Source organism: Clarias gariepinus, chromosome 3 (assembly GCF_024256425.1).
Source record: "Clarias gariepinus isolate MV-2021 ecotype Netherlands chromosome 3, CGAR_prim_01v2, whole genome shotgun sequence".
Taxonomy (NCBI): domain Eukaryota; kingdom Metazoa; phylum Chordata; class Actinopteri; order Siluriformes; family Clariidae; genus Clarias; species Clarias gariepinus.
This window is the reverse complement of record NC_071102.1, coordinates 23,897,856-23,922,049: the sequence shown is the minus strand read 5'-3', so window position 1 is coordinate 23,922,049 and position 24,194 is coordinate 23,897,856. Positions and strand designations below refer to the sequence as shown.

The 24,194-nt window shown below is 39.8% G+C and overlaps 1 protein-coding gene across 1 annotated transcript in view; it reads left to right on the top strand.

The window, feature by feature from the left end:
- The window catches only part of sdc3 (syndecan 3), a 37,518-nt gene that overhangs the window by 9,254 nt on the left and 4,070 nt on the right, over positions 1-24,194 (top strand). Inside the window, exons 2-4 of the mRNA XM_053492884.1 lie at positions 15,766-15,859; positions 18,169-18,965; positions 19,773-19,995. Of these exons, the coding sequence (XP_053348859.1) occupies positions 15,766-15,859; positions 18,169-18,965; positions 19,773-19,995 (1,114 nt within the window). The remainder of the gene's footprint in view (positions 1-15,765; positions 15,860-18,168; positions 18,966-19,772; positions 19,996-24,194) is intronic.

Here is a 24,194-nt window from a genome sequence, read left to right as displayed (position 1 = left end):
TGGGAGTTTAGTAATAATTTGGTGATGTCCACTGGGCACTCTGGTTTCCTCCCACCTCCTAAAACTTGTCAGTTGGTGAATTGTTTAAACTAAACAATTCTAAATTGTTTTCTAAAGTGTCACTAGATATGAAAAAGTGTGTGTGTGTGTGTGTGTGTTAAGGTACGCGATTTAAATCATAAATTAAGAGTAAAGGATTGGTTATGAAATGTATTTTAAATTAAAACCACTATCATTTAAATTCTAATACAGTAGTTTGAGTTTTTTTTGTTTTTTTTGGAATACTATGAATTCAGAATTTCCAATCTATTTATTAGAAATCTATAGATATAAAGCTTTGCGATACATCTTGTCATTACTGTTTAAAACTACACAACCCACATTGTTGGCAACCACAACAGTTTCTTATGCGTCAATGAATGTGGAGACTGGCTGGCTACTTTTCACACCATAACAAATGCTGATTTGAATTCTGACTCATACGATTTGACAGTACATTCAATTCCGACGGGACAAATCATTAGAGAACTGACAGCTGCTATCTCTATAGCTACAGTATATAGAACTGATGGAACAAATAAAAAAGCCCAGATCTAAATATTATGTGTATGTACTGTACATGCGATGTATCTCTATTGCACACACACACACACACACACACACACACACACACAACCTTGTACATACTAATATACATATGGTGTATATATTATGGTGCGTACAGAAGCTGATTTTAGTTCTGTTGAGATGTGAACTATTTCGAGTCCTCTACATCCACGAGTAAAAACAATTGTTAAGCACATTTAATTTGTCCATTAATGCCCGTACTAAGTGAACAGCTTGGAAGTGATGTCATGACAATGTTAACTTTAATAGAACTCTGGGAGCCATTGTAAGGGGTGGGGCTTAAAATGGCACCCTATTGTACAGTAATTCCCATCTACAGCTAATAAAGGCAACAGAAAACCAGGGAAACCGATATAATACAGCATAGTTTTTGTTTTCTACTTTTTAAATGAGTTTATAGCTGTAGATCTGTTAATATGATCTAGCATGCGTCTTTTTTATCCGTCAGTAAGGTTAGCAAATCTTGCATCATTCTCTTCCTCTGAGAGTTCTCGGTATTGGTTTTCCAAGCACAGTATGTCATGGATAGAGTGTGGCCCAACTGGGAGTGGAGACTAAACCTCATAAGGGTACATTGCTTCTACACTTTACCTTGGAGCTCCCCTGGAGGAATAATTCATTTCGCTCTTCTATTACATTTTGAAAATTGCGTATCTGACGAGTTGCCGCCAGACAGTTGTTGTGCTGTTCGGAAGATTGGTTTAGAGATGCTTATATTTAAACGAACACAGGGATGAGATGAGCTAAAGTATGCCCTGGAGAGCATTACTGCACAGTCGGTTGATTATGCAGTTATCTGAAGGCTTGAAGTAAAAATCAAGTGAAACGGTTGGTGCTGCTGCTGCTGTGATGGTTGTAGAGCACCGCATGTAAGCCAGGTCAAGTCATTTTATGCCGAGTTACGAAGGCCGCAGAATGGCCGATTGCCATATATGGTTTTTTAATGATTTGATTATGATTGTAATTGGTTTAGATTGTAACCGTTGTGTTTTATCTTATCGTGGAACGAGTACACATGATTTTCAGTAATGACATTCATATCGAAAACAAAAGCCGATGAAGGTGTTGTAGGAAGTGTTGTATATCCTCCCTGTTGGCTGCAGCTTACAGTACGAACAATAGAATACCGTACTTAAAGCAATAATCCGCATCCTGAATGTTTTCATTGAATAGAATCCACACACACCGCTGTTTGATATCGTGCTTTTTGCTTTGATCATCATGGCACAATTTAATACATGTAAATATTCTTAGTGTTTAAGTATACTGTATGACTTTTTTTTTGTGCATACAGCTTTTGTCTGTCTTTTTGTTTGTCTGAATGAATGCAGATGTAATTATGCTGTGCTTGGATACTCATGCGAAATGGAATATAAATCAGCATGAATAAGCAGATGCGGCTCAGTCAGCAGCAGCGTCGCATCCGCCAGTTGTGTCTGTATGAATAAAGGCAAGGTGTATGATATATACTGTATGTTTAAAATTCATAACGTTAACCTGAGCATCGGTGCCATAATCTTTAAACTGTCTGAATCTCATAGGAAGCTCTTAAACTGGCTAAGGCATTGCTTTCGAAACTGGTCATCGATCCACCCATTATACCCATTATATAAAAAATTCTGAATTTTGAAAGGTAAAGATGATAAAAAAAAAGAATATCAATATCTCCAAGCTACAAATTGAAATCATGAACGTTTTTCGCCTATTCTATTTCGTCAGGTTGTCATTTGTGATGAAATCTTCTATTCTTTCTCACATCCTCAGATTGACCAAGTACAAGACGCACTTAGCTCGGGTGATAAGATGTCCTGATGGACTGGAGACAAAAAAAAAAAAAAGGCCTGCCAATTATTTTTTGACATATTGGATTGCCTTTGTCGGGCCTTCAGAAGTCTCAGGTGTGGACGGTGATGTGACAGGAAATGACAGCGCAAGATCCCGAGCTGTCACTCAGACAAGGATCTTAGAAATAGAATGATTAGTCTGACCAGCGATAGCCTGTAATTTACATTTACATTAATTCATCTGCCTTACATAGTCATGCCAAGGGACTTTGCATAAAAAAAGTTAACACTTGACGCGGATTAACACGGACAAGAATCTATAGTTTGCATCCGAACCTAGAAAAAAAAGCATATGTAAGGGAGATCTAAGGGCAGTTATTTAAAAAAAATTGATAACGAAGGTCTAGGATGAGACACGTATGAAAAAAGCTGTAAGATTTATTCAAAAACTATTTTTTGGTGACAGGAGGCTAAGTGGTTAGCGCTGGTTAGCACTGTCAACTTTCACCTACAGGATCCGGGTTTAATTCCCGCCTCGGGGTCTGTGTGCATGGAGTTTGCATGTTCTCCCCGTGCTGGGTGGGTTTCCTCCGGATTCTCCGGTTTCCTCACACAATCCAAGGACATGCAGATTAGGCTAGGTGACGTTCCCAAATTGCCCGTAGTTTATGAATGAGTGTGTGTGGGTGTGTCCTGGAATGGATTGGCGCCCCGCCCCGTGCCCAAAGTCTCCTGGGATAGACTCCAGGGCGCCCTGTATACACGATAAAGCGGTATAGACGATGAATGAGTGAGTGATTATTAATGACCACAAACTCTTTTTTTTTTTTAGTTCTGCTAAACTGAATTCTACAGATTTGTACGTTTTACACTATCTCCGTTGGCTAAAAGAGTTATGAAAAGTGTCCAAAAAAAAAAAAAGAGAACTGCCAGCATCAACAGCTGCTCTTGGACTTTCATTAGAACTGAGTTTTTAATGATTTTTTTCCTCTTCCTTCTTAGTTTTTTGTCCTTACACAGAAATTGATTTCTTTCAGTGTCACACACACTACGACAAGATAATACAAGCTAGAAAAGCAAAGCATTAATCTTATAAAGGAGCTAAATCCCAGTCGAGTCTGAGTCAGCTGAGAAACAAAACACTTATTGGAAGAACGATATAATTCAGACATGTCAATAAAATATATATTTTTTAAATTTTCAGTCGCACAGCAGAATACGCGAATAGCAAAATATATACTTGCACGTGTATGTATATGTATGTGCACGAACGCAAAGCAGGCGAGGTGTGTGTGCGTGCGTGCCTGAGTGAGACACGAAAGGAAAGAAGAGAGGCAGACAGGTAATCGATCTCTGTCAGTCTTATTTCCTCTCATCTACTAAATCAGAATTTGTTCACTTAACATATCGTGTATGGAAAGTAATATCGATCGATCTGTGAAAACTGAGACACACTCACACTCACACTCACACACACACACTCGCACACACACACAAACGCACATCCTCCTATGCGGTCATGCCGGTAATGGAGATTACTCTGTGACTAACTCGAAGAGTGTAGAGCTGAAAGATTGAGAACAGAATCACCTGCTATATGCAGGACAAAGTGGAAGACAGACATGGAGACAGTGAGCGAGGGAAACATTTTAAAGTGTAGTTATTAAAGTGCTTAGAATAGCCGAGCACGGACTGGAGAGACAAAGAGAGAGAGAGAGAGAGAGAAAGACAGAGAGAGAGACATGGACACTGGACGTATCCAAGGCCATGAAGTATACGCACATACACAGAAAGAATAATATAAGAAGCAGGATAGGTGTCTTGAGCACGGAAATCATTACTCACTTCAACTTTTTTTTTTCTGTTATTGGGATATTTAAAAGAACTTGAGCTGTCATTTTTTTCAATTTTTTAAATCAAATTTAATTGTCGTTTTTCAACATCCTGGGCCCGGTATCCATGCGAAAACCTGCTATCTTTTATTTATACCCAATAACACACAGCGAGAACCCCCAAAAGACTTCCAATTTACTGTATTGACTCACTACACAGCAGATAGCTCTGTATGCCCAAGAAAATGCCAGCTGAGCCTTAGCCAAAGAAAAAGGATTGACACAAATAAGGCCGTGTTCAGACCCGGTATTTAACTGGAGACAAATGAAAGACACGTGAAGCCGCTAGATGCGAACCGCTATCTGTCTCAGCTGTCTTCTCGTGATCGGATCCCTCGAAGCGGACATTAGTTTTAACTAAGAGTAAAAAGGACACGCTGACGAATCGGGAGCAGGATGGAGAAGGAGAGGATTCCTGAAAGTCAATGAGATTTGATCTAGCATTTATAGCTTTGTATAGCTTTGATTGACGTTTATTCTTTTGAAAAAGAAATCCGTCTGAACTGTTGTTCTAGTCGATGCAAGAAATGTCAAACATCATCACGTCAGACTTGAATCTGACTAAAAAATAACATTTGGAAAAATAAATGTTCTAATTCCTATTGCATCAAGTCAAAAACTGGAAGATATGCAAATGATATGCAATATGCAAGATGATGCAAATTAGACTCAGACTCACTCTGACAGACTTGTTTGTTAGCTATGATGTGGTTTAACATTTTGCTGCTAATCCACATGATCTTAGAGAGCTAAATTCTGCTCATGTGCGACTCGTTTAGAAAACAAATCTGACTTTCATCGCAGCCTGACGCACAGACACACACGTGATTCGATGACAGCAGAATTGGTTTCGGATGATCTGTCGAGTGCGTTTCTTTTATTTCAAGTGAGTGACAGTGTGTTAGCAGTGGATCTTAAAAACAGACATGGATCTGCCAGATGTTAGAGAGGTTACAGCCGCAGCAGACAATAAAAATAGCAATCGAGGAGGAAAGGAAACGGGCTGCTGGAGCCAGTCTGACAGGCCCTAATTTTCAGATTACTTGCGAGTCGGAACTGTTCATTTAGCAATCAGGGCATTGTTTACATAACCTTACTGGAAACCATTTCAAAGCCCAAATAGACACAAGAAAAGCTGCTGTACTGTATATAGACAGATAATCCCTGGATCTCAGTTGTTTTCCTGTGTCTTCACTGTTGATCTGTGGCTTCAGTTCCCAGGTCGTGTGGATCGTAGAAAGCTTTTTGGTCTGTCTGCTCTATTTTCTTAAAGTACCATTTGATCCTCTGACACACACAGCACTTTTTCAATTGACGGATATAAAGGGATCACATGGGACTGATTCCCATCAATGGATCTTTAATTTCGGCTCCTACAACAGATCATTTGCTGTTAACAATTGTCTTAACGAGGCGGATTTTTGGACTAGGCGGCACGGTGGCTTAGTGGTTAGCGATGTCGCCTAATTCCACTGGGGTCTGGGTTCGATTTCTGTCTCGGGGCTGTGTACACATGGAGTTTGCATGTTTTGGACTTTTGTGAAACCAACTAGGGATAATAAAAGAGAAATACATGGAACGACAAAGAAGTAGAAGAAGAACATCGCTGATTTCTTTCAAGCCCAGACTATAGATTCATCTAGGTCACTCTCAGTAACAGTTGACTACACATTACTTAGACTCGATTTTCATTTACATGGCTGAGATTGAAAAGTGGCAGCTTAAATGATCAGTCACTAATGTCATGAATGCGAATGAGGCGGATTATTTAGTCTATCCTTTTTTTCCCCACCTAAATGTGCATTTAGAGAAGAAACTAAAAATAGATCAACTAAACATAGATTGTCTAGTCAAAGTACAACTTGCACAAAAGAACAGACAGCAAAGCCTTAAGATTAGTGTTTTGTTTTTTGTTTTTTTTCAGTTGGAACGAAAAGGTTTCTTTTCTGTTTATCATGTTTGCGTTCAGAGGAAACATCCAGTCCAAAATCCAGTACAGCATTATATTCTTTGTGTCTTAGCAGAACAATGAAATAAAGACATAGGGTCGGGTTTCGATCGATAAATGAATTGATTGAATAGTGACTTAAAAAAAAGAGAGCCATAAAAAACGCTGGATAACATTATTGAAAAAAAAGTAATATAAACAATATATTTACTCTTACTTACTCATCGTCGTCTATACTGTGGATAGGGTGCTAATCCAACGCAGGGCACACACACACACACTCTCACACACTCATTCATACACTACGGGCAATTTGGGAATGTCAGTTAGCCTAACCTGCATGTCTTTGGCCTGTGTGAGAAAACCAGAGTACCTGGAGGAAACCCACCAAGCACGGGGGGAGCATGCAAACTCCATGCACACAGAGACGGGAATCGAACCTGGCCGAGAACCCGGAAGGTACAAGGCGACAGTGCTAACCACTACACCACTGTGCCGCCCACGATATATTTAAAGTATCCATAAATATAAGTAGATACGAAACACAACTAATTTACATATAACGTAACCCAACTTTAGTCATTTCACACCAATAACAGCAAAGTAGTTGGTATTCTCGGTATGTAGCAAACCAGCTTCTTTGCAGAAATATGAACATATTGGCCTAATCGCTTATTCGCAAAACCCGACACCTCTTCTGAATTTGCTCGGGCTGACTGGGGCCGGAGACACCCACACTGCCAGCTGATGTCCGCAAGCTGTTAAGGACGGTGCATCTCTCTACTTTTAACTTCATCGCGTGTGTGCTCAGATGTTGCATTAGGTTTAACTTGTTTCCTCTTTTACACGCAATTGTAGCATGTCACGGTGTATGAATTATTTGCTGTGCAAGACATGCATTAGAACGTTTAGCTTTAGGCATTTTACTGTAGTTTAAGCGTGTTTAGCATAGCGAGCTAATGCTACCTGCTGCCATCAGAGCAAGCTTGTTATATTCAGGCTTTATCTGGAAATACACTCTATGATTTAGGGCCTATGCTGTCTGATATAACAGGGGACTTTATGGCTCCAGAACCGTAGTGGCAAGCTGGCTATCTTTTTTTAACGGTATATTGGGATATATTTAACCTGTAGTTAATTAAATTGCTGAGGGTCTGGCAGTGTAAATGGAGACCCAGATATTGCTAGGAAGCTGTTCCAACATCATTATTTGCCACCTTGTTGTGGTTAACTAACATGAAGCTAATTAGTTTATTTTACATTAGACATGACAAATCCAGAAGCTTCAGGTTGTAATGATACAATTTGACAGACATGCATCATGCGTCGTCTCCACTGTACGAGTCTCTGGAGACAGTGTTGTGTTTAGGTCTAGACTCAGCAACGTTATGTAGCAATAAAAAGTCAGATGAAGACCTTAATGTACTGAATGACCAGGTGATATCACATCTATGGAGGTTTTTCTTCCCTGATGGCACGACCGTATTCCAGGATTCAAATTGTGAAATAGTGCTTCTGAGAGCATGAGGAATCAGTTTCACACATGAACTGCTGGACATCACATTATGGGCCAGAATCAAAGCTAAAGGCAACCGGAAAAAAAATATTAGTGTGTTTAGTCAGCTTTTGTTTTTTAGCCAGACAAAGCATATAAAGTTGCATATTTGTACATACAGTATATGGATGCCCCACTTGCGATTTCCACAAAAGTTAAATTTTTATGGTCTGAGGATGTTCCTGGTGTTGACTCAACTCATGGAAGAGCATAAACAGAAACACTTGGATATCTGCAATCTGCAAATCCGGATGATATTCTAAGGAAGGTGAAAGTTTATTAAAAAGAATCGTTACTGGTAATAAGACACGGCTTCATCAGCCTGAGAGTAAAAGGCAGAGTATAGAACGGAAAGATCCTCAATCACCGACCAGGAAAAAATCAACCATCAGCTGGAAAATTCATTAATGCTTACAGTTTTCTGTGATTCTCAAGGGTCTATATTTGAACAGTGCTCAGAGGACTGATATCCGAGGGCTTCGGATATCCAAAAACGTTGTTTTGAGTTGTAAAAGCGTCCTCCCTATAGTCCTAAACTCGCTTTATCATCAGACTTTCACCTGGTCGGTCCCCTGAGTGCAGCCCTACGAGGACAGAGATTCACTTCTGATGAAGAAGTGAAGACAGCAGTGCATTCGTGCATTACAGATCAGCTGTAAAATCTACAGCCGGGGTGCGGATCATTTTTGACTCACCCTCGTAGTAGTCTCTCTTTACATGAATGATTATTACGTGTCTGAAATTACACGTTTGGGAGACATTAGTGATAGTATGGGCCACCAGATATCGTGGAGGGTTGGAATGCCGCGAATATCGATCAGGGTGTTCTGTTGCCCGATGGTTTGGTTACATGTCAATATAAAGGTGCTGTCACAGTGAAGCAGTACACATTTATGGCAGATAGGGTGTGAGGTGAGTGATTTTTTATTTTTTTTTACCATCCTCTCTTTTGGCTCTGAAGCCGAACCGGTCCTGGAGGGTTGGCAGGTTATTTCCTATAATAACATTGCCAAGGTTCTTATTCAAAGTCATCCAATAGTCAGTTTCATATAACTGCAGTAATGAACATTTTTAAATTATGCAACGGAAATGACTTTCCTCTGTTGGTCCTCTGGGTTTGCACTTCCATTCGACATTTAGCATATATTTCATTACTTGTCATAAACGCTCTGGTGGATGTTTGCAATTCCCAATCATTATACTTTTTAATATTTTTAGCAGTTGACATCAAAGCGTTGACCTTTCACCCTCCTATTTGACTCTCGATTGTTCTCCTCTCCTTCTATCCTTGTGGCCTTTTCTTTGTCTGTCTGTCTGCCTGTCTGTCCGTTTCTCTCTCTCTCTCTCTCTCTCTCTCTCTTTCTCCTCTCTTTTATAGATTTGTACCCTTAACAGCAGGGGCTTATGGGAAAGGGAAGGGGGGAGGGTTGTTCACAGGCACAAAGATGGGACACACGAATGCGCACACACACACACGCACAAAGCCAACAATCCCCAAGACCCTGCCTGCATTTTTTAGCCCCTTTGGAAAGTTTCTTAGGAACATGAGAGAAGTTATGATACACAGGAAACTCCAACCCAAGTGCATGAAAGAAAGAGGGCATTCAAGACGACATTGCATTGCAAACACACACACACACGTATACATATACAGCACTAACTTTTTTAAATAAACATGCACTAATGGGGTTTTGCTCATATTATACAAAACCCCATTAGTGTGTGTGTATATATATATATATATATATATATATATATATATATATATACACACACACACACACACACGCGCGCGCACAAAGATCACCTCTTCAATCAAGGAACAGCTTGGTGCAACTTGAACCCCCACTGAACCTGTAAAGGCGGGGTGTTGTCCCACACAGGGTTGTGTGTGTTTGTGCATCAGTGTGTGAGTGAGAGGCAGAAGGAGAAAAGGAGTGTGAAGGGTCATTACCAAGATAATACATCTTAAAATGTTACTATAGCAACGTTTTTAACAACAAACTTGGGAGAACCGTCTCTATATTAATCAGGATCTCCCTCAAGTACTTGGGCAGAAAATTTGAATAAAAGCAAAGTTGCATTATTAATTTAACAGATTGAGATAGTAGAGCAGTTCCCCGAATTATTAATCATTAATCAGGAGCGAATCCCAGGGGCCACATTGTGAAAAGAGTGGGTCAGGGAGCATGAGACATTATTCTCACACTTGGATTGGCCACCGCAGCGTCCAGACCTAAACCTGGGATGCGCTGAAGACAAGATTTTACACAGCGGTCCGACTTGCATCAATACCAGATCTTGGAGAGAAATTAATGTGACTTTGGGGCGTAAATGGACAGTGGACATAAGCATAAGCTTGGCGTAATCAAAGCAGAGGGTGGTCCAATGAAATAATAGTGAAATAATTAATCCTATTGGCCAGGCTGTGTATGTTTGCATGATAAAATCTCATGAGAGACCGTAAAAGGGAGGAAGAAAGATGGATCGGATCTCGCAGAGATTCACCAGTTAAAGTTCCAGACCTAAATTCTTTAATTAGCTTCTTGTCACATGTTATTAGACAGTTGAATGAAGGGACAGTAAAGCTTATTTAATTCCATTTTATTAAACCAGATATGAGTTCCCTGATTGTAGATCCAGTCTCTGTCGATCAGTGTAACTTTTTAAATAACCAGGGATGGGAAGTCACGATGATTGGCAAACCATTCGCAAACCACAATCTTACCCGATTTAAATGCTTTGCAGGAGCATGCTCATAAAAAAAGACTGCCGCGCTCTCATTTCTACATGGCATGCTTTTCTAATACCTAATGCTGAGTTTTTATGCTGCCACAATGATGCCGTGCGATCTGACACACCCACAGGATTCTGTTCAGGTAGAAAGTATATATTTTGGTCAATTACAATCCAGGACACACACACACATGCTTTTTCATACACTACAGGCAATTTGGGAACACCAATTAACCTAAACTGCATGTCTTTGGACTGTGGGAGGAAACCGGAGAAACCCGGAGGAAACCCACCAATCACGCAAACTCCATGAACACAGACCCGAGACAGGAATTGAACTCCGACCCATATTGACCAATTGATGAATTTTTGATTATTATTATTATATAATTGGCAATAAAGGAAGTAATTGTACATATCATAGATTTGGGGTAATAAACAGTATATGTGCTCACTCTATATATTTTGAATTTACCTTGAATAGTGTCAGGTTTAGGTTCATATTTAGTTTTATTGTCACATCGCAGTTAAAGTATAAACGAGAAGTGAATTGCATAGAACGAAAAAAAAAGAACTCAACAACAATTTTTTTTTTTATAATACCGTATATACTAGGACTACTAAAAGAAATGATAAAAGTAATAGAACAAACAAACAAACCAAACAATTATTTCTGTGATCGTAACATTCTGTTCGCAATGAAAAAAAAAAAAGTTTTTACAAGTCTGGTATAAAGCAATAGAGTAGTGAGAAACATTACACTGTTTAGGTAGAATGTTATTGTTCTTTACTGATGTGATTGTCGTGGTTGCTGTTTAAGCAGCTGTACTGCCTATTAGTGATGGGAAGTTTCAATCATTTTAGTGACTCGGTTTTTTTAATCTAGGGTTAAAAAATATTTTTTTGAGTCATTTAGTTAACTTCATTCATTTGATCAGAAATAAAATTAAAATGTTACATTTTCAATCAACAGACGTCTCCCAATACGTCTACATACACAAATTTTGGCTCTAGTTTCAGTAATGAAAATATTACAATGGAGCTAAGGACATATTATAATAAACAGAATGAGCAGCTCACCTCTCGTATCTTCTAGTTTGTTCTTTTGAATCTATTGCACTGCAGAGCGTCTATGGGAGTCACGTGACAAAGGAACGAACGACTCGGACCAAAAGACTCGGGAGGTGACTACTCATTTCTGATTCCTGTACATAACCTACAGAGGTTTTGCGATGTTTTGCACATGCGCGCCCAGTAGAAAATTAACTAATCACTCTCTGAGACTACTCGCTCTTCTTAGTCACGTAAAAGACTTATTCAAAAAGAACGAATCATTCATGAACGACCCATCGCTACTGCCTATGTGATGACACTGTTCCCGAGCCTGATTGTGTGTCCTCTGATTCTGGTGTAGCGTCTACCCGAAGGTAGTATTGTAAAGACGCTGTGGCTCGGGTCTTCTATGATCCTCAGAGCTCTCCTTGTGCTTCTTCTGGTGTAGATGTCTTGGATGAAGTGAAGCTCACCTGCAGTGATGCCTAATATTACAAAGAGATTCAAACTGCGATACCAGATTTAACTTTGGCGGCAAAGTTTTATACCACCACATGCAGAACAAACTTTTTTTTAAATTTTTTTTTTAGTTAAGTCTTTGAATATGCTACATACTGCATATATTAATAAAATATCCGAATCCTTTTGACAACACAATGAATACTATAACAAAAGAACTTTTTGCTTAGATGTACTGTGTAACCATCTGACATGGTTCTAATCCCAGAGGATTACGGCATTGCTTGCTGCTGGGATTAAGGATTTCCAATGCTTACTGTCAACTCTACACTCTATACTCTGTCTCTCGCATACACACAGATACCCTTTAAAACTTCATGCATGATAACCGATCATGTAGAAGTGCTTAGAGAGATTACACATCCCACATTTTTGCTAATGATCGATCACTTTGCTCTCCCGTAATGAGGTCCGTACCTAGTGACCTTTACTGAGTTTAATAGCCGCCTTCATTACACAGTAGTGATCCCTGCCTTCTGCTCCGTCTCTGCCACCATCCCGCTCTCGACGTCTTTGTTTCGCTTTCACAGCTGTTGTCAGGAGCCAATCCGGAAAAAGAGTGAATCAAACCAATTTATCTTAGCAGCAGAAAGGAAGTCTGATGAACAAAGAAGGGGGAGACATACGTTCCCATGGATCGTTGGGAAATTCATAAGAATTTTACAGTTAAACTGTCCTGCTTCTCATACACACAAACACACACACACACACACACACACACACACACACACCCCTATAGTCAGGGCCTGGTCTACCCCTTAATCATGCATTATGCCAAATAACAGTAAAAACATGCTCTGTCATTACAGATGAGGTTACACCGACACATAGAGTATATAGTAGAGGCACAGAGGCACAGATGGTTAAGAGGTTGGAGGCCGTTTGGTTGGTCATGACATTTTTTGTGATTCTGTTTCTTATCTGTAGCTATGCAGAAGGCTCTTCATAAACAGATTATTAAAATGAAATTCATGGTAGGATTAAAGCATTTTATTTACACTCACTGGAGTGCATTAAAAAATTAGTTGGAAAAAAAAGAGTCAATGTCATTTTGTAGATCTCTCTCTGATATTCGCGTGCAGATAACGGAACTGGCCTGGTGTGGTAGACATGCATGTGCTTTTTCGCTCTATAGCTTTAACAAAATCGCTCGTCTTAAAAATGTCATTTGGCAAAATGTTTGCGGGCTGCCTGATCTTTTTCTAGCCAAATTGTGCGTTGGTTGGAGGGGGATGTGTTGTGCTTCATATAACGATTTTGGGTTCCTACTGGGATAAAAACCAGGGGGAAGGGGAGTGAGATCATAAAGAATGATGGAGTCAAAGAGCAAAGGAATGAAAGAAGGGCAGAGGCAGCTGAAAGACGGGCAGGAGTGAAGAGAGGCAGAGGCAGCTGGAAGAGGGCGGGATGTAAAAAGTCAGGGGGGCAGAGAGATGCCGCTGATGTCTCATGGTTTTGGCAGGAAAAAAGCAGGAAGCATTGTTAAAAAGCATACTCGCTGTTTTACTAGCAACTCATAGACACGCCAATATGAATAGCAGTTAACCTCAGATTATAATATGTATGAAATCAAGCAGGGCTGAAAATAATAATAATAATAATAATAATAGTAATAATAATAAGTCAAAACAGTAACAAAGACCATGAAGTTAAAATGCAGCACAACCCAAACCAACACATTTCTACCTAAAAGTAAGAACGATTAGCATTAAATGATAAATGATGAGAATATTACAGTGGCTAATAGGTAGCAGCGTTAGCGTTAGTAAGTTCTACATATAATACAGAAAATGTGTGTGGCCAAAGAAGCTCTTTCTGGAGTTTATGCAACATATAAGTGCAAGTGACTAATCTCGCTTTTCTAAAAATTTTAAGTTGCTAACGTCAGCCGTGTTGGAGAGATGATTTTATACGTGCCTCAAAAATGGAAATATTTCAGTGTTATACTGTCTCACTTCAAACAAGAATAATTGTAAATGCAATTGATTTATATCATATATATATATATATATATTTCTTAAAATACTAAAATACTAAAATTTGCATATGGGCTGTAAAAATCTGTGGTTAAATTAAAGCAAAATTGAGGATTTTTCTTCCCAAAAAAGTCTGTAGTGTCCCTGACGATGTCATATTCATGTTGCAATTTCTTAATAAATTTATACTTTTTCAGGTTTATGTCTTTTCATGTGAAATCTAAATTGGCCAAGTTTAATCTGAATGACCATTAAGATCATTAACAGATTTGAATTCAAGAAAGTTACGGACACTACATAAAAAGGCACGAAATTTTATTCAGCAAATGTTTTTCTTTTTATCTAAAAGAAATTTAAATGTGTATGCATGTTAACAAAAAACATAGCTTAGAATTACTTTTTCACCTAGGTGAGACACTTTAAATGACCTCTGTAAATATGCACTCATGCACTTGGAAGCTTATCCATGCTATAGTACATTGTGACCCGAAACTATATGAATATGTAAAAAGACAATCCTGCACATAATGCTTGTAATAAAATTATTGGCTGCAGACCCAAATATAGGAACTGAAAGGTCTGTGTTGTTCTAATAGCCTTTTCCCCCCAAGATGCCAATGCTGGTTATTAAGCTCACACTTAACTGCTTTGTCCAGCTGGTACTCCAGGAGATAGGTTCTCTAACACCAATAAAATGCTGCTGGTATGAAATGACCACCGTTAAAATAAGAAATGCAGAGTGTTAGGAGTTGAATAAGAGTTAATAGTGCAACAGTGAAATTAGTTGATCATCTGGGGAAACAAACAGTCATTTTTCGCTGCCACCTTAATACCCGCCACAACTGTATATGCTCAGAATTAATAGGCAAAAGCCATAAAAGCATGCATTTCAAATATAGTTTTGTCCTATTTTTAGGAGACATGTACAGACACTAAGTCGTGCTGAAAAATAAATATCTTCACGATCTTAAACGTTATTATATTTATGCAGTTCTTTTGTAAACTCCCAAATCTGATTACATAATCTTCTGGCTCTTCAACCGCTGGCAATGCAGGGAGGTTCTTAAAAAGATTTGCTAATGCACCAGGTCTAGCACCAGCATAGTGTTGGTGACAAAGAGGATTCCTCGCTGTGTTGCTGGAGACCGAGCTGACACCTTAGGTGTGAGGGAAGCTTTTTCTTTTTGCTGGATTTGTATCCCAGCTTAATTGGGAAACTGGGTTAAAGGCAAGGGTTGCCCCTAGCAACGGGCCTCCATATAAAATGGCTCCCCACGCTAGACCCCTCTGTTTTCTCTCTCGTTCGCTCACACACACACACATCTGGGAAAGAATATGTAATGTTATTTATGAATTAAGCCAAATGAACTTTAATAACTTTCTAAGAGCTTTTTACTTTATTCGTTCTCGCTAGTTGTATCGAACTGAATAGTGTTTTTTTCAGCATTGTTCGGGGTTGAATGACCCCAAAAGACCTCAAATCTCTGCTTTTGAACTAGTAAATCTAAATCATTAAAGAAGAGAGAAAATCTGTATAATGTATCAATTAGATATGCTCAGTGTACAGTATGTGCATGATCAGTATACAGAACATAATTGCCATTAAAGATTATTCTGATAAGGTTCTTTTCCTTAAAAGAAAAAAAAAATTTCTTTGCTTTGTCTTCTCTTCTAGACACAGCGTCGCTCATCACGCCCAGTAGATCAGGAGAGCTCTGGAGATGATCTCTATGATGACGAGGATTATTTCTCTGGTTCAGGCTCAGGCTGTGAGTATTCGTGTATTTTTCTGCGTGTGTGTGTGTGTGTGTGCAGAATGTTTCTCCGTAATCAATTTGTGTTAAAACACCAGAACACTGACCTTATGGGAAAAGAAAAAACAAGTCCCCGAAGGTTTTTAATTACAGTATTTTCCGAATCAGAAAAACCAAATGTGTTAATGAGGTGAAGTGTTAAAAAGAGAATAGCTTAGCTAACTGCACTTTTAAAGTATCGTGTAAAAAAACCTCCATGACTTTGCTCTGTATGTGTAGTCATCAACTGGTGCACTGTTGGCCTGGTTGTGGATGCAGCAAGTGGACCAAACCAAGTAATGAAACAACAGTAGAGACACGTAATAAAAAAAATTGGGCGTAGTTCATTAACTGTAGTTCTTTTTTTTATATATATAGAAGTCAGTGACGTTAAACATTTAGAGGTGGGTAAAGATAAATGGTCAGTGATGTATGTGTTTACTCCTCCCTTTTTCAAATAAAAAAGTGAAGAGTGAAGATGTTTAGTAGTAACAGTAGTGAAGTGGCAATGCCAAGCTACTACTATGAAACCAAACAGTCACTTCGACCTCGGCCCTAATTGGTCGGGTTTCAATTCCCAAGCAATACCCAAACCCCACCCACTGCCGATGCAGTGCCGATCGCAAGCCGGGATAATAATGGGATGGTTGAGATGGAGGAAGGGGAAACGAGCATAAACCTGTGCCGAAGTTGTGTGCAGATTGGATGGTCAGAAATACTAAGGACAACATGGCCATAAGCTGTTCAGTAACTGTTAAGCATTAAAATTTAAATTAAAAATTTTATTTGTCACATACGAAATGCAGTGAAATGCTTAAACGACCGCCAGTGACCTTTAAAATAAAAGATTATTAATAGAAATTGAATATGAATAAACATAAATAAAATAAAAAATAAATTCAGCTAAGATAAGAAAAATATATCTATAGAAGATGAGACAAAATATACAATAAAGGAAAAAAATCTAGCTGTACAAATATGGAGGAGAGATGATTTGTGTACAAATATAGAAAGATATAGAAACGTTAATATGCAGATGAAGTGGGATTTCAATAGAAATGTCCAGGCATGAAAGAGTCTTATTGAAAGTTACCTCATGTGCAATGTGCAACGAGCAAAGAAATGAAATAAATTAATTATAAACAAAAAATATATTGTAAACAAGGATTATAGTCAAGACCCTTAAGGCCTGGGTTCAATTCCCGCCAAATGCCCAAAATCCCAGCCACTGCCAGTACAGTGATGATCGCAAGCCCGGATAAAATGGAATGGTTGCGATGGTTTATAAACAATATATATAAATTGTAACCAAGGGTTATAGTCAAGACCTGCTTTGTTACCGTAATACTAGACCAGAACAAAAGAAGCATAAATGAGTCGAGATTCAAATTGAAAATCCCGTCCAAGGCCAGGCCTTGACTTCAGGTATTCCGCTTCGTTCGTGCATCGCACCAGTCATTGTTTGATGGACAGCACTTCTGACAAAGAACAACCAGGCCTAAGGGTTCAAGACCACTATCAGGATTACCCATCTGTAAAGTGACGCAAATATTATCACGTGACACAAATTTGATGCCCTCAGGGAGAGACAAGCGTTATCACTGTATATGTGTGAGAAAATGAGTTTGTGACAATGGGGCTGCAAATCTAGATGAGTGTGAATTGATGGTTGGGCAGCTGCCTTATTTAAAAGTCCTGTGTGGACTCAGTTCCCACACCAGCTGGTATGACTCGCTCAACACCTTGTCGTCTTTCTAGACCCCCCCGCCCCCCGTCCCCGTCACACACATGAAAGCACAACACCCTTTTGCCATGCACTTATAAGGATTTCAGCTCTGACGCAGTATAAACGCACACTGGCAGCAAAATATTCGACATTATATATTTCATCTGTTCTGTAAATAACTTGCAGTGTGTGTGTGTGTGTGTGTGCATTTTTATCCTGATCAGTCTGATTTGCAGTCTTTAATCAGATTTCTGGTAATAAGATCATGCATCATATGTGTGTGTGTATCTATGTGTGTGTGTGTGTGTGTGTGTGTGTGTGCGCATGTGTATACACACATTGTAGGTCATTATATATTCATGCGTAGATTACATGATGTCAGTGTTAGTGATGAATGTTGCGTGCTGAGAGGGAGAAGCTCAAATTGCTCCACATAATTGTTCACGAACTACACTGTAGCCATGCAGGAAATTTTATCAAGATATCGTATCGCGAGTTAAAGTAGTGGATATTGATCCTTGCTCTCTCTCTCTCTCTCTCTCTCTCTCTCTGCATTTAGACTCAGCGATTGAGGTAGACGCCACTGAACGGAGTCCGTCCTTCCCCACAAAAGAACCCCTCCCACTTTCAACCACACAGGCCACTGGACCTGCCCCTTCGGCCCCACCTGCTGCAGAGCCCAGCAGCTCCCCGGCGCCAGAAACAGAAAGGGAGAGCGGTATGGACAGCGAAAGGGAACTGGAGCTGGAGATGGAAAAAAAGAGGGAGCTGGAAATGGAGAGAGAGCGGGAAAGAGAACGAGAGAGGGAGAGGGAGCGAGAGAGGGAGAGGGAACGAGAGAGGGAGAGGGAACGAGAAAGGGAGAGAGAAAAAGAGAGGGAGCGAGAACGTGAAAGAGAACGTGAACGTGAAAGAGAACTCGAACGTGAAAAGGAGAGAGCGAGGGCGAGGAGTACAGTTGCACCCAGAATCCCCTTTATTTCAATAAAGACCACAAACTCTATAAGTACGGATGAGACCCCCACTCCCGATGAGGATACGGAGGACCCTGGCACCACAGACAAAGCGGACGGTATATTCTTCTCTACAGATTCCTACTTTTTGGAATCACTCAACACAGAGGACTTCGTCAACGGTGACAGAACAACCACCGATGCGGCTCCCATCACTATTGCTTCCACTACGGCATTGCCGATCACGGCTCTCGCCCCCACACCCAGTACTCACTCTCCGCGGTCACGGAAACCTCAACCGATGCCCAGTATCACTCCTCCACGACCACGGAAACCTCAGACCACACCCAGCACAGCCACAGCCACTGAAAGTACACACCCAGTGCCCACCTCTACAGTGCAGGTAATGACACAACGCCATAAACCCGAGTGGTGCAGCGGTAAATTGGTCGTCCTATCATCCGGAGATCTTGATTCCGAGTCCTGTAGCCTCCTGCAGCTGGGGGCCTAGAGAGAGAGCTGATTGGCCGAGCTCTCTCAGAGGGGAGGGATCAGAGGCATTTAAAGCGCCCTCACATCATTGACGGCTCTACAGCCAATTGCGGACGCCTGTGAGCGCAATCAAGCGGAATTAGCGGATAGCGCTGTCCTCTGGATGTATAAAAAGAGACGCGGCTGGCTGGCGTCACGTGGCTTAGCGTAAAAAACGTGATAGTCTTCGGGTGGAAATCAAAACAAAAAAAACAAAAACATGAGTTTTTATTATTTGTTTCATTATTACAGTGAGACGCTAATGATATTCAGGAAAGCCCACTGTTTTAAAATGATAACAACAGAAAAATATGCATTGGTAGTAATTTACAGAAATAAACAGCAGGTAGAGAATGTTATTTAAAAGTATTTCTAAGGAAGCAGCTTGTTGCTGATTTTTAAGCGCAACCTCATGAGAACAAGTAATCAGAATAACGAACTGTATATTCATCTAACATCTTAATATGATTTGTTTATGTTTGTGTTGTTACAAATAAGAAAGCAAAAGCTTATAATATTAACAGTCACAAGAGCATATAAAAACTCATAAAAAGTGTTTATTTTCGTAATTTCGTTTGGGACTTATATAGGCATATAGACCGAATGTGACTAAATCTCAAAGCCTCTAGAGTTTTACATTTGCTTTTTACATGCTTTTTTTTTTTTTTTTGTTCATCAGATAAAAACTCCAGACGCTGACCTAAATAATGAAGTTGCAGTTGTTGGTCCCAGTGGGGACTCTGAGATCCGCGAGGATGAAGGACGACGAGGAAATGAAGTGGGCCATGGCAAAAATGATGTGGGGACGGGTCCTGATTTGGCTGGCAACACAATAGATGCAGGAAGTTCAGCTGCTCAGCTTCCTCAGAGGAACATCCTGGAAAGAAAAGAAGTTTTGATAGGTGAGGAACATGCTGATTGTTTGAAGGAATTGGGTCTATTAAAGGTATGCAGCTGTGCAGAAGCTTCCTCTTAGCTTGCTCTTTTTATAACAGCGTGTACAGTACTTCCTTAGTCTACTCTGTCTAGCGTCTTGACCAGCGCTCTTGTGATCTTTAAACGTCAGCTTGATTATAGTGTCTTTTAATACACACAGTCAAATTTTACACCATATATGGAATTATCATCGATCTCCAACAAGCTTCTGCTGACTTGTGTTTATGTGCTTGTGTAGGGGAGAGAACTGTAAGACACAGAAACCACAGTAGCATATTTCAAATCATACATAAGGAGCAATAATCTAAGAATAAAATATATTAAAAAAAGATGTACAAGATATCAAATTTCCATTCCATTCTAAAAATCCACAGTTGTTGCAATAAGGTATTAAGTTTGATTTCCATGTTTCTTTCTTTTGTCAGCGCCTCATTACGCCTCCGGTGTATTTGTTTTCCAGATGTAAATCTGTCTGAGATTTTAGTAGTTGGCATGATGTCTCAAGAACAAGTGGTTAAATGCTTGTAGGTTTCATGTGAAAGTATCGACAACAGATGAACTCATTGAATTTTGTCCTGATCCATACATGGTCAAGGTCACAGTCACTGTTGGGTGTAACGTGTTACAATTCAATTCAAAATGAAGTTTTATTTGTATAGCGCTTTTAACAATTGACATTGTCGCAAAGCAGCTGTACACAATCAAAAGAATTATTTACGTTTGAGATGTGAACGTGTATAAATCAAAATGATAAGACTGTCCCTGATGAGCAAGCCGAGGACGACGGCGACAGTGGCAAGAAAAAACTCCCTGAGATGATAACAGGAAGAAACCTTGAGGGGAACCAGACTCAACAGGGAACCCATCCTCATTTGGGTGAACGGATAGCTGGGATTGATCTGCATTCATACTGTGTGAGACTGGAAGTTCAGGCTTATTGGAGGCTCGGGTAGACTGTAGGAAACTCCAGTCCTGAACTATCGAGCAACTGAAGTCACAAGTCCTCAGAGAACAGCTGTCTGCATCAGCCAAGGACAGGACCGTCTTCGTGGAAAAGTGGAATCGTCCCCAGTCACCACACGCATCCCAGGGAGACCACACGGGGCATCCATGCGACAAGATCTGCAACCAGAAGCAGGACACCAGGACGAGTCAGACAGGTCCAGAGGGCAGAGGGGGTCTGGATCACTAGGAGCGACATTTATAACTTGACAGAGAGACAGGAAGAGGTTAAAAGAGAGAGGAGAAGAGGAGAAAGCAGAAGAGAAGGAGAGATAATAGTTAGGTATGGTCACAGTCAAACAATGTATAAAGTGAAGGTATATTTAGTGCAGAGTGCAAGCAGAGACTCCGGCAGGACTAACTACACATAACAGCATAACTAAAAGGAAGAGCCAGAAGGAAACACAAACATGAGGGCTTGCTGAGATGTAAAGCGACCAATCACCTCACCGTCAACAAACAAGCATCCAAACATACCAGTTCACCATAATACGTCCATGAGTCCCCCAGATCTGCTTCTTTACCTATGGCAAATCTATTTATAAAAATGCTTGGCTAAATAAATAGATTTTTAGCCTGGACTTAAACACTGAGACTGTGTCTGAGTCCCGAATACTATTTGGAAGACTATTCCATAACTTTGGGGCTTTGTAAGAAAAAGCTCTGCCCCTTGCTGTAGTTTTCATAATACGCGATACTGATAAGCAGCCTGCATCCTTTGATCAAAGTAGGCGTGGCGGATCGTAAGACACTAGCAGTTCGCTCAGGTACTGCGGCGTGAGACCATTTAATGCTTCATATGTCCAAAGTAGTATTTTAAAATCAATGCGATATTTCACAGGGAGCCAATGCAGTGAAGATAAAATAGGGGTGATGTGCTCGTATCTTCTGGTTCTAGTGAGGACTCTCGCTGCTGCATTCTGGACTAGCTAAAGCTTGTTTATGCACCTATTTGAACAACCAAACAGTAAGGCATTACAATAGTCCAACCTAGAGGTCATAAAAGCATAAACTAATTTTTCTCAATTTTTTATAATTTAGTAACAATATATTTCTTATCTTGGCAATATTTCTGAGGTGAAAGAATGCTATCCTGATAATATTACCTACATGAGCTTCAAAGGAAAGGCTGGAACCTATAATCACACCGAGGTCTTTTACTGTTGCACTTGATGTAACAGAAAGGTCATTTAAAATCACAGTGTGATCAGAAAGCTTGCTTCTAGCTGTATGTGGTCCTATGACTAGAACTTCTGTCTTATCTGGATTAAGCAGAAGGAAATTAATTAACATCCGATCTCTTGTCCTGCACACATTGCTCAACTTTAGTAAGCTGGTTTTTCTCATCTGGTTTTGCTGACACGTATAACTGTGTGTCGTCAGCATAACAATGAAAACTAATACCATGCTTACGGATTATGTAGAGAAAGCATGTAAAGAGAAAAAAAAATTGTTAGAGTACTTGAATTTTTTTGATGTAATGAGTAATCTAACGCGTTAGGTCCGCCATTTAAGTACTCAGTTATTTTTTCAAAAATGTAATCAGTTATTCAGACAATTTATGTAATCCGTGAGACAGACAGCAGTCATTCCCAATCCGTTATTGTGTGTGTGTGTGTGTGTGTAAAAGTCGTCCTACAACCCTGATACCCCCCCCATCTGTTATTTCTGCTGTTATACCCCTATCTCACCTATGCGGTTTGACTATGCGAGGACCAACATGCAGAAGGATGGAAACCTAATCACAGCGCCAAAACTCGCGATGAATCATGATGAACTCTACTTTCGGCCACCTAGTAGTAGGCCAAACTTCGCTGAGTGATGATTGTAGAATAATTATAAAGGCCTTGACGAAAACAACATGCATGAGGAAGCACAAAGGAGTTTTCATTTTCTGCAATGGAAAAGTACCACTGAAAGTAACGCTGTAATGTAACTGATTACTTTTTAAAGACGGTAATTTTGTAATGTAATTAGTTACTTTAAAAAAGTAACGTCCCCCAACACTGGTCAGTAAGGTCGAATTGTCTAAAACATTTTTCATTACATAATAACCGTAATTCCTAAGTATATTTTAAGGCTATTTGAGGCATATACTGTAATACAGGAGCAAGCAGGACAGGACTTGTCAGTGATCGAGCCTTTGCTATGCAACCATGTAGCCATTATGTCCTTGGATCGAATGATCATAATCATATGCAGAAAGAGTAGAGTATCAACCATAATAGATCGCACACTCCCAAGATTTCATTGACCGCCTTTAGGGTTGATTGTGGTGCACAATGTGGTGGCGAAAATGTGTCTGTTTGAAAATGATCCCTCATGTCCGTAGAAACACATTTTCACAACTTGAATATTTTCCATCAGGGAAGAAAAAAAAGTTTATAGATGTGATACGCTGGTCATTCAGTACATCTGGGTCTTTAACTGACTTTATTTTAATGCCATGAAACGGTGTGGAGGCTTGTACAGTGAGCACTATGCGTGACGGGTACATCGCTTCATGCGCTTCCCTTCTTACCCTGACGCGCACATCACTCTGGAATAGAGCCCGATCTTTAGCAGATTCTCCCTAGCAGATTTGGATGGGTTTTTTTTTCTTCTTCTGATTAGTCTCATTAACATGCATTTTTCTTTAAAGTGATCTCGTTCATGCTTGTTTTTTTGTTTTTTTTGCTAACCACATTTCCACAAAGTTGAAGGTTCAGCAGAGTCCTTATAAGTTTTTAATAAGGTGTCAGACAGTTCTTAACCCAATACCGGTAATTGCAAATCTCCTTAATTGTTTTAGGTGCTTGATGCAGGCTAATAATTTGACCCCCTTCTGAAAGGGCGCAGTGTATCAGAAAAGGAACTAGAATGCATACTTCCTTATATGTACAAACTGTATTCCTGCCAATATTTCTATATAGTAAATTCATTTACCAAAATAAATGTGCCTGAGAGTATGGCTATGAGGTAAGTATCTAATAAACTGTCTACTGAGTGTATCTTATAAATATTTGTGGTATTTAATTCCCCCTCCCCCCAAAAAAAGGTTTTATGCACTCATTTTCAAAAGTGTCGGATTGTTGGCCTTTATCGAGTAACGAAATAAAAATGCCCAAATTAGTGGAATTCAGTTAGGAGCTGTCGGAAGGGCCTAGTGCTGAACTACATCAGC